The 12,308-nt window shown below is 34.4% G+C and overlaps 1 protein-coding gene across 8 annotated transcripts in view; it reads left to right on the forward strand.

Annotated features, from left to right (window-relative positions):
• LOC144971323 (calcium uptake protein 3, mitochondrial-like) overlaps positions 1-12,308 on the forward strand; it is an 89,690-nt gene that overhangs the window by 42,976 nt on the left and 34,406 nt on the right. For 4 of the 8 annotated variants that reach the window (XM_078911985.1, XM_078911981.1, XM_078911988.1 and 1 more), the window contains exons 3-5: positions 2,698-2,808; positions 6,057-6,104; positions 10,203-10,250. In XM_078911985.1, coding sequence (XP_078768111.1) covers positions 2,698-2,808; positions 6,057-6,104; positions 10,203-10,250 — 207 coding nt within the window. The remainder of the gene's footprint in view (positions 1-2,697; positions 2,809-6,056; positions 6,105-10,202; positions 10,251-12,308) is intronic. The other 4 variants (XM_078911987.1, XM_078911982.1, XM_078911986.1 and 1 more) reach the window with 1 other exon arrangement.

Raw genomic sequence — 12,308 nt, forward strand, 5'->3', positions numbered from 1 at the left:
CCTTTAGTAACTTTTAGCCTCTACACTGATTTTAAATTTACGTCGAAAAATCAAGGCGGCGACCACCGAAAGAAAGTGAAAAGTGGGAGATGTCAGTAGTGATCAAAGTAACAAATAATCGGTTCCATTTGGTTGTAATGTCGAATGCATCGCGCCATTCACTTTCTTTTGGTAGTCGTGTCATTGTATTGTGGCGTAATTTTTTGGTCAGTTTCAGGATATGAGTTTACGAAGGCTACACAAGGCTTCCCATCGCATTGATTCATTATTCAAGTTTAATTTTGCGCTAGAGATAAGCCAGCCACCATTCTTTGTTTACAAATATGAAATAAAATTTAGCCGACCTTTTTTTATATCCCGAGTTTATGGAGAGGTCAATGTCGTTAAATCTTCTAAACCTGAATAACTTAATTTATTTTTAACCATTCATTCATCCCTGAAATGTCAACCCCTTTTTAAAAAAAATTCTAGCCCGGTTATATAATATTAAGGTTTGGATATTGTTTAGTTGGGCTTTCTTATGTCTTTGTCAGGCGTTCCAAAACATGTCAATTTGGATACGTATGTGTTATTGTATCCATGTCTTGGTCGCCACTCCCGACTCATTTTGTTTAAAGTTAGACTAATGAAAATAGAAACAATGCACATGACAAAAAGTTTTGTGTTATTTGGGTTTTTTGTTGTTTCTGTTGTCGGTCTGTTGTTGATGTTTGTTTTTGTTTGTTTGTATGAGTTGTTTTGTTTTTAGGGGGGGGGGGGGTTGTTTTGTTTTGTTTTTTTTTGTTTGTTTGTTGTTTTTTTTTTTTTTTTTTTTTTTTTTTGGGGGGGGGGGGGTTAATAAAGAGGAGAAAAAAAAAACGGTTTTAATGGTTGACGCTGAATTGCCTGTCAGGCTGAATGCAGGTCCATGTTGGAAAGTGACAAATTTCTCACAAAACTGCTTTTCTTTATCTCTGCTCAATAATTCGAAGTCCTGTTTTGCCGTACTCTGAAAAACCCCATAATAAATAAATTGGCCAGAATACTCGTCATTCAAATATCAATCGATTTTATGACCCTCATCTTGGCAAAAACTCTGAAACCTGGGACTTCACAGGTTTGAGAGTTTTTGCCAAGATGAGGGTCTCATTTAAATCGATCGATGTTTGAAGGACGAGTTTTCTGGCCAAATTTTTAGATATGTTTTTTTTTTTTTCAGAGTACGGCAGTGTTGCCGACGATGGATTTTCGAACAGGTGTCATTCTAAATTGTTGATGGGCTGTTAGACAATAATATTAAAGCTTGACCGTTTAATGGTTTGAATCTTTTAACCACCGGTAACAAACAAAACAAGACAATAATATTATTAATAATTCATCATCATTCTGCTTGAATAGCTAACTCTTTGCCTCTGGTCACTTAAATGTTACGTTTGATTGCATAGTTTATTCTACCGTGCTATGAAGATAAAAACACATTTATTTATTTTTTTAATTTAATTTTATTATTCTTTATTATTTTTTATTGCAAGAAAACTCTTTCTTCAAATATCGGTCGATTATAATGACCCTCATCTTGTCAAAAACTCTCAAACCTGAGTCTTCAAAGTAATAGGTTTAGAGAGTTTTGGATGAGATTAGAGTAATTTTAATCGATCGATATTTGAAGAGCAACTTGTTTTTTGTTGTGGTATTTTTTTTAAATTTTTTTTTTAATTTTTGGTTTCGTTTTTTTGTGGGGGTTGTTTTTTTTTTTGGTCAATTTGATAAATAAAACGTGTTGCTTTTATTTATTCCGAGTACAATCGTTTTGTTATAACAGCTTAACTTCGCGGGATGTAATCCAGACAGTAGTGTTTGAGTCATTTTGTATATATCGTGTGACCCATCGCGTCAATCTGGTACTATGTCGACATGAACTAGAGAGGGAGAGAGAGAGAGAGAGAGAGAGAGAGAGAGAATGTGTGTGTGTGTGTGTGTAGAGCTACAAAAATTTTAATTATTTACAGGTTATAAAACCGCATTCGTCCATGAAAATCCTTAAATTTCATTCAAATTATGTAATTTACATTTTAACTTCATTTTTAGTGACAGGTTTACCCGGACTGGTCCCATAACATTAATATGTCTCAATGTAGCGGGTTTGGGTCCTTCTTTGGGGATATTGAGGCAGGACAGCTTAACCATATGACTACATTATCTTTCTTTCTTAATGTTTTTCTTTTTTTTTTTTTTTTTTTGGGGGGGGGGGGGGTAATCATTAATCCAATTTTGGAACTGTTTCTTCTCGAAAGTTAATCTGAATGCCTTGTTTCACAAAATGAAGACAGATATGGCTTCATTAAATTCTCTTAAAATTCGGCAGTGCCGAGAGAAAGCTTTGTTAATGACTGAATTAAAGATGCATTTTAATTAATAATTTTGTAAAAATTCTATTTATTATTATTATTTTTTAATATATTTTTTTTTTCAAATTCTAGAGTGATTTTTTTGTGATTGTCTTTTTCATTGTCAATTTTCTCCTTTTTTTCTGTCAGTGGTTTTATATACACCGGGAGATATTAATCTCATCTCAGAAAGAATAGCAACCACCCCTCTCCCCCCCCCCCCCCCCCCCACCCCCACACACACCCACACACAACATTAATCTATCAAGGCATCGCTACTGTTGGATTCCACAAAAGTTGATCAGGGATATTTTGTTGTTTGTCTTTACAGCTCGTATTGGAAGAATCAAGCTCAGTCGATCCGACCTCGATGGCATCCTCAAAAACACTCCCAGCCTGTCCCGTGGTAGCGATAAACTGTTCAGAAAACTACACGACAAAGGTACAGATACACTCATTCAACTATATTGCCCCAATCTGACAAAGCAAATTTATCTCATTTAAATTTTGGCCAGTCATAACATAATTACCTTGAGCTTTTATTGAGCGCAAAATATCCACTAAACGTACTCAAAGCGCTTTACAAGGGTTCCCTATCCATCATCAACGCTTAACTTGTAGGACGAGACATGACGCCTATTAGGTGATATTGCAATTTTTGTCCCGACAGAGACAACACTGCTTTAATGGACAGTTTACTCATTTTACATTTGGGTACAGTGAGAGAATATGAGTAAAGAGCCTTTTCCAAGGACTGAATTAACGCCACCCAGTGCAGGACTCGGAACCCAGGATTGCATCGATATCATATCTTCTTTTTTTTCTGATTTATACAACAAAGTTCCCTTTATTCATCCCCAGGGATAACTTTGTCTTTGGAATGTCTTCAAAGGGAAGACTGGACTCATTTTGGCGTCAGCCGCAGTGCAGCGCCGCATAGTGAGCTAGGGCGAAGTGACTTGCTCAGGGTCACACCGCATGGCGGGTAGTCGAACTCGGTACCTTTCGATGCATGAATCTTACCTCCTTTAATCTACAATATATAAGCGCTATTTTGAAAGAATGTGTGCGCCTAACGATGTTTTTTTTTTATTACATGATTGGAAGAAATATAAATAATTTAATTATCATCAGCCAGTGCTGGGTGTTGTCAATTTGCCAATTCGAGAGAAATACGCTTGGCAAGTTGCTTCGGTTGTAAAGGGCACTGAGCACGTTGAAACGTACTGTTAATGCGCAGTAAAAAAATGATTGTTATGGTGAACAATTTGTAAACTCGGGTCATCGGAGAGCGATATGTAAACATCTACCCACTCTCGGCGAGGCCCACACAACAATTAAATTAATGTGCGGTAACATGAGAAAAGCCCCGAAAGGAGTTAACTTCTAATTTATGTATTTGAACTTCAATCCCTCAAAGTCAGTGTTTTGGAGGACACAATGAATGAATCAAAACGATGATGTTGCCGTAATTTTAGTTAAATAAACCTTTGCAGTGAGAGGATTAACCCTTTGACGACGAGACCCGATGTCGGTCAGAATATCTCGTGTAAATTAATTTATTAACATTCAGCGAATCCCATCGCTGTTACGGCTGTCTTTTTGAAAACGATAAGAGATTATATCAGCTTAGAGTAAAAACGAATCCTGTCGTTCAAGGGTTAAGTCATGACCAACTGATTGCCATGTTGTGCAGCAGTAGTGACATGTTATAAATATGTATTCTTTCCAATTTTCAAATTAAAATCGAAATGCCCAATTTTCACAAAATCAAAATGAAAGACACTATGCGAGATTTTAAAACTCATTTGAAAAACAACAACAAAATTAATAGGCATACTATTGGAAATTTAAAAGTTAAATTGTATGCTTAATATATAGTACATGTTTGTGGTGTTCCTAAGCAAATGCAAAATTATATATTTCAAAGTGGTAGTATTTCATTTGCAATGAAAATAGCAACAACATCAAAAATTCACCCTCTCGAATTATTTACCCTTTTAAAGACGTTTAAGATATCGGTATCTCGTAGAACCGATCTTTCGCTCACTTCCTCATTATTTATTTGTTTTGTTGCTGCTTTAATGATTAGTGTTTTTATTTTAAATACTTCTTTTATCATTTGCGACTGGTCACCTCAATGCTGTATTTTGTGGGGATGATTTAGATGCTAAGAATTGCATCTAGATATTATTAAATACTATGAAACTTACGTTGTTGTTTGTTTTTGTAGTTTGTTTTGTTGTTTTTTTTTTTTTGTTTTTTTTTGTTTTTTTTTTTTGGTTTTTTTTTAAAGTAGTCCATGGAGCCGGAGTGAAACGGACAACAAAAATTGCTTGCTTCCTATTTGATACAATGCTAATCTATCATAAAGCACTTTCAACAAAAATTTAACAGATCCTGCCACCCAATCACCGCTGGGTGGACAGAGAGGGGCGGGTGGGGGTTCAGAAAAAAATCTCAACTTCACCCGGGATCGACCTCGGTCCCTTTGCGTGTGAAACGAGTGCTCTACCAACTGAGCTATAGGGTACCCCTGTTTAGTTGATTTGTGGAGCATGGATACAATCTCTTCAAGTAACAAAGTCGAACGTTTCAAATTTCTGGTAATTTTAACTGGAAAATCCCCGACATCATACTAGTGGAGTCACGAGTGGAGAACCCGACAAATTTGCTGGGAAATTAAAGGCTTTTACGAACAGGCACTTATCTAGTTTAAATAGTTTACTACTATATTGTGGAAATTTGCATGGATCGAGACAAATCTTTTGAGCCATCAATGATCAACGACCAAAATCGGTCCGTTAATAAAGTCTGTAGATGCGTGCAAATAAATCTGGCAACAGGGCAGCCAGGTGGCGATTCCCAACATGAAATGACCAATCATTATGCCCTCGCAGATTTTATATATAACCATTTGAGACATCGGTTAATAGAATTACCCTTAATTTAAAAAAAATAATAAAACAAGTTTGCAAGTTACTTGTATACCTATCTGTAAAAAATTGTTTTATAATTTTTAGAGTTGCCAGTAATTATGGGCTTGTTGGGAAACAATGTTAATGGGCTGTACGGAACAATGTTAACCCCAACCCTGTTTTTTTTTTTAAAGAATGGATTAGATTACATTTTGTTAATCGTGTTAGATATCTATATCCTGGGTCAAAGGTGGATTTTCGTGTTTGAAATTGTGGCTAGCACTCGCAACCTTCAAACAGACGGGTAAAATGCGTCGCGGTAAAAATTTAAGAGGCCTCATAAATTTGTATACAAGTCACAACATGTAAAAGGTGAGATTTCAGTCGTTTTTATTGGCGAAAAGTACGCGGAAAACATTTGTCTTCTCGTGTCGCAATGATACGAAAGAATTGATGTTTTATCACCAGCGTGGGCTCCCGTGACACCTCGGCGTGTCGCTTGGCTTGTAGGATTAATTCTACAAGGTTATCGCCATCCCCCCGCCAGTTACGTGGCTGGACTTGTGGATTTTTGATGATGATGATGATGATGATGATGGTGATGGTGATGATGATAGTAATAATAAAAACTTATTTTGCTTATGTGAATATCATCTAATCTGTTTAATCGTTAAATTTTGCACAATCGATGAATTTTACATTATATATATTTTTAATAGTCATAACTTTAAAATGACCAAAATCATCTTGACCTCCTCTATGTCTTTTACAGGTGTCATCTCATACACGGAGTATTTGTTTCTGCTGTGTGTCCTGACAAGTAAGTATTTTCACTCATTTTTGGTATTATTTTGTCCCCCTTTTTTTTCTAGTTTGATTTTGGCGTCGCTGATGGGTTAATAAGATCTCCATCCCGGTTCATATTAGCAAATTAACGATTACGTTCTCCGAACCTAAACGATCGACCAACAACGAAAAACAAAAACCCAGTACCTGACCTCAGACGTCGGATCACGACGCCCGATTCGCGAGTTTATCGTGAGTGTAATCGTTAACTTGCTATCGACGCTCACCGTCGTTCTCTCTGTTCAATTCAAATATCATTTATTGCGGATGGGACTTGGCATCTATGTCGGGGGTAACTCGGTAGCTGATCAGAGTTGTCCCCGTTTGTACTTTCTCTCAATGTAATTACCGTTTTTTGAAACGGTGCTGATATACATTTAGCAGGCATGGGATGTATAAGTCCATTGAAGCTCTCTTTGCTAATTTTTAAATGTTGTGTGTAATGTAGTTATTTTTTTAAAAATCCCATTTGAATTTGAACACGTTTTGAGTAATCATTCCTCCTATAAGGTTATAGTTTTATTCATTTGTGTATGTGTGTGTGTGTGTGTGTGGGGGGGGGGGGGGTTCACTCTATATTGGAAAATCATCTTTCCTTCATTTCTTTAAAATGTCTTGACATTTATGACGATGTGTCATTTGTGGTCCATCGCCTCCAAACGGTTATTATATATTTAAGACTCAAGATTCCAAGTTTATTTAGGCACTTTGTCAATATAGAATTCCAATCAAAACAGAATTACTAATCAACAAAATCACCATAATTACATTATTGCAAATATCGTGGACGTTGATGATGATTATTATTGTTATTAAATCGGGATGGTTTTGGGTGGCAGAAATGGAATTTTGATGTTTCGTTGAGGAAAGGGAATAGATAATTTCTTAAACATACAAACACTAAAATAATAATAATAATAATAATAATAATAATAATAATAATAATAATAATAATAATAATAATAATAATGATAATAATAATAATAATAATAATAATGATGATGATGATAATAATAATAGTCGTCATCATCATCATCATCATCATCATCATCATCATTATCATCATAATGATGATAATAAATAATGATAATAATAATGATAAAATAATGATAATTGTAATAATAATAACAATAATAATAGATGGTTTTTATATAGAGCCTTGCTCAAATCGCTGACATGTCACGTTTATTGTCATTTTGAATTTAAAATCCCTACTTGCCACCTTGTTTACCTTGGCAGACAACCGTTTTGAGACGATGGGTCAAAGTCTATTTTGATTCGTCGTCCTACCCATCCTCGGTATGTTGGTACAAGCAGTGTATATTATAATATTATGGTGCTCTACTGTCTTCCAATATCGATCTGATCTGCGTGTTATTATGATAATGTTCCCAAAACAAGTCCTGGTTAAAGGTTGTGCCAATCCCATGCCAATGGCAATTTATCTGTCTGTATTGAACTCCGAATGACTTTCTCGAAACGGACACCAACCATGTCCGGTTGAAGAGAGAAAAGAAAAAAAAAGCGAGGAAAGAAGGAAAAAAGAAGATCAAACAAAACAAAAATTTAACACTCACATGTTTTTTTTTTTGTTTTTGTTCGTTGTTTTTTTTTTTTTTTTCAAACCGCAGCGGATGTTTATTATCATTATTTTATTTATTTTCTAACTCTTTTTGACAAAACACCAAGAAATATTGTCAATGGAAGGAACGGAGTTGACGTCACTCAGCTCTTTGTTTGATTTGTTTAGAAAGCCATTTGTTGATTAGTTCTCACTAAATTATATAAATCAGAGTATAAACGTTACAAGGTTACACATCGTTTTGTGTGCTTGTACGTAAGATTTGGCTGGCGGATGTTGTATTTTACCTGAACGCATAGCATCAATATTTTTATTTTAGAAAATGTTTTAATTTCCATTAGAGATGTTTAACTTATTCCTAGAGTAATTTTCTCATTACATTTCATAAAATGTTAAGACGAGAAGCCCAATCTCAAGAGTTGGAATCAATATAAACCCATTCATATTCCCGTGAACCTTTGCCTTTTGTTTTCCCCATCGACACGACATTTCAACTCGTGCAGTCCATTGATTTGACATATGGCATTTGTAAAAACAATTGCAGTAAGTCCGCCGATGCAGTGGATTAATTAATGTGAAGGTCGCCACCCACTTGCCAGGAGTGAAATGAGAGGAGTTCAATAAGATGGGGGAGTCTTGTTTTGGTGTCGTGAATGAATTCTTGATCACAATAGGGAGAACAAAATTGATGCCTTCCAGCTCTTTGTTAGTGTTTTTAGCCAGCCATTTTAATGAGTAGTTCTCACTGAATTCTATCAACCAGACTTTCAACGTTAAAGGTTACACATCATTTTGTGTGTTGACGAAATATTGTGAGTTTTTTTTTGGTTTTGTTTTTTTTTTGTTTTTTTTTTTTGGCTAAACGCACAGCATCAATATTAGACTTTTTGAAATTTTCAGGCTGACCTTGTTCGGTATTTGTGAGTTGATTTTCTAAAAGATGAAAGCAGTGGTAAAGGGAATGCTAGATGGATATGTATCATTTTATATGATTTAAGGGCGATGCCATTCGATGAAGAGAAACTTTACACGAAATATTTTCATTTATGCTCCTTCTAATCAAAAAATCTAGACGTCTTCGCTTTTTTTTTTTAATGTTTAGCAAAGGGCGTCGCCTCTAAACTGTATTAGGCTACAGGATTGAGCCTAATTCTTTAAATTTAGCTTAACTTTCCATCTATGAAAATTATATCCATATGGCAATGTTAGGTCAAAACTAACAACTATAGATAGCTGAAGTGTACAAAGCTCATAATATAATGAAGAAAAAAATAAATAAATAAAAACAAACAAACAAAAAACATCATTATCGTCGTCATGATCACATCATCATCGTCGTCGTCGTCGTCATTCACAGCAATTAAGTAATTTATTTATTTAATTCTTGTTTATTTACAATAATAGGGTTATGTTGGTTTTGTTAATTGAGTTCTGTATTAAATTAGCAAACTGCCTAAAATATACGTTGAATCTTGAATCTATAACATTTGAGTTAGAATAAAAGTCTTCATTGTGGAGAGTGGGTATTGAATCTTTATCCTTCACCAGTGCCTGCTCCCTAATTTGTCAATTAAGTAAGTTTTAAAACGATGTGTACAAAGCGACTTGCTATCTTCAAGAGGAAATCCAGAAGGTAGCATGCTATTAACAGGAGCAAGCTCTAAATTTGAAAATGTATTGAATTATATTTATTTGCATTCCATTTACAGCAAAGAATGAATTCAGCATTTAGCAGTTAACGCTGTAAAAAACACGTATTTAAAAAGTTAACCAGAAAACTTGCCCTTCAAATAACGATCTTAAACCTGGGACTTCAATATTTGTAGGACGAGTTTTCTGACCAAATTTTTAAATACATGTTTTTTTTTTCCAGACTAAGGCAGTAAACCGGTTTTAAGATAACGGCCTATGTATCTTGAGTGAGCTGTCTTTATCATCCACCTACTGAATTAACCCATTCAAATTTCGTAATATTTTGGTACCGTCTACCATGACCATTGCACCATTAACCCTTTACAGGTCGGGCCCAATTTCACTCTCTTAATTTGATATCATAGTATTTTTCATTTTCGTTTCGAGAGCAGTATTAGCTATGCTTCGTTGAAACCCGATTCGCATCGCTTTAAACGCTTTCTTAACACAGGTTAGCAGCAAGAACCGGATAACTAATGCGAGAAATTGTGATCTGAAAGAATTTAAGTCTAACCAGTAAAGGGTTAAAACATCTTTCTTCTCCCCAACATTTCAATATTAATACAATATGGTATTAAGTCAAGACTGATCAAATACTGTCTTCCTCCTCAACACCCCTCAACTTCATTATTAGACTGGCGCGGCATTCCAATTTAACCCACTAAATAAAAGGTTTGGAATAATAAGGTAATGTTTGAAGAGGAGGTCAGTCACCTGCATCTGCCAGCGAGAACTTTTGTTCGTATAATAATATTCATCCCTTGCTCACCATCCAGACGATTATGTTGTCCATTTCAGTGAGTTCCCAGCGTGGTCCTTTATCCAAAAAGAACAAAGGAAAAAATGGTGGGTATGGTGGACTGACTGGCTGCATAGGGTGTGTTCTGCATTGCACTCTCCGTAGTTCGGCAATTGTTGTTAAAGAAATTCTTATTCGCCTCCAATATTTAAAATAATTCTAATGAGATTGCAATATGGTGCAATTCAAAACAGAAGAAACGTCATAAATGTGTCAAAGTGATTTCATTCTGATAACATTGTGCCTTGTTTTAAATTGTAACAATGAAAACGATATACGTCCTTATGTTTTGTTTTCACACTTATTGATCGTTGATAAGCCTCTGAATAAACAATCTTGAAAGTTTTAAAACAAAATTAATGCAGAATTGAACAGACCTGTCACACAAACTTGCAAATAAAGATTTAATAAAGACTGAAATAGATTGTTCTGTTTATAATACACATTTATATTCAACCTACTAACTTTTGACATCGGTTTTAATAATCGAAAATCCAACCAAAAGAAAAAAAAGAAGGCCAGAAAAGAAATGGAAAAGTACAATATGTTACTTAACGTTCGTTTGATTATTTGATATTTTAATTTTTTCACAGCTAACTTCCTTAAGATGTTATCAATCTAAATATCGATATGAGCACAAGTTAATGTTTGTTTTGTTTTGTATGGGTATTTGTTTGTGGGTTTGTTTGTTTTTTTTTTTGTTTTTTTTTTGATAATACTAATTTTCATCCGATTCGAGACTCAGTATTCACCTCAGAAATGGTTAATGACAGTGACTGAAAATAAATGAACGAGAAATATTAACCTAAAAAGATCTATCTTTTCGGTAGATCCTTGTTATACTAATCCCATCATCTACAAGAAATGGGAACCTTTCTAAAATGCCTCAGACATCCACTATAGACATGCAATCCCACTAAACCCGTCACTGCCACTTTACATATTTTTCTCTGGCACTGTCCTATACAACTTTATTATTTTCAACTGTATACTAATATAGGTGCCTATTTATTTTACTTTTTGTTGTTGTTGTTTTTTTTGTTTTTTGTTTTTTTTGTTTTTTGTTTTTTTTTGTGTGATGAAAACAAACTGTCTTATGATTTCTTGAGAAGTTATAAATGATAAATTGTTGTGCAAAATTGACAAGAATTCCGTAATTTTGTTTTTAATTTTATTATTTATTATTTTGTTTGTTTATGGTGGAGGACAGAGGACAAGCGCTGGGCATCAAAATCGATTAATTAGGCATAGGGTCTTAATTTCAGAAGAGGCAATGTAGAACTGGTCTTTTTTAATATATTATTATGCTGCCATTCGCCCCTCATCTTTTTGGGTTTTTTTAATCAACACATTATATTATGACAACTAATAGTGTTTATTGTTCACTCTGTAACTGTAAATGTGTGTACTCAACCTTTGCCTCACTCTCAATTGCTTTGCCTGGTGATTCCCTGTTGTGTGTTGCTTTGTTTGTTTGTCTGGGTTTTTTTTTTTGGTTTTTTAATTTTTATTTTATTTTTTTTTTTGTTTATTAAAATTATTTTGTTTGCGTTTTGTTTGTTTTGTTTTGTTTTTTTTTTTTTTTTTAAATTTTTAATTTTTGTTTGTGCGCGCGTGTGTATTTGTATGTCGATTGCCGATCATTTTATTATTTTGTTTTGATTGATTTTTATAATACAGTACTAAGTTAGTTGTGAGTGTGTGTGTTGGTGTGTGTGTGTGTGTGTGTGTGTGTGATTGTATTTGTTAGCTGTTTGATCACAGACTAACACATTTATACACAGTTGCCTTGACAACCATTTCTGACATTTTTTTTTTGCTGTTGATCATTTTACTTAAATTAATTATTGCGGTTATGTTGATTTTAGTGTTTGAGATAGAAGATATTTCTGAGATTTTCTGCATTTACTCTTTAAGCGTACATGCAATGTGAAGTGTGGTATCTCAGCTCTATGAGCCATTATCTATGCCAGCCAGAGTGTCTTTGTAATGGCATTATGTACCAAAATTAGCTTTCTTTTCTTTCTTTTTTTTCCCTACCTGGTGTTTGGACTCAAATTAAGCCTGGTCTTTCTGCTGCTTTGTTTCTACTTTTCCACTCGCAG

The sequence above is a fragment of the Berghia stephanieae genome, chromosome 4, assembly GCF_034508935.2.
Source record: "Berghia stephanieae isolate SIO BIC M18660-M18661 chromosome 4, UCSD_Bste_1.3, whole genome shotgun sequence".
Classification (NCBI taxonomy): domain Eukaryota; kingdom Metazoa; phylum Mollusca; class Gastropoda; order Nudibranchia; family Aeolidiidae; genus Berghia; species Berghia stephanieae.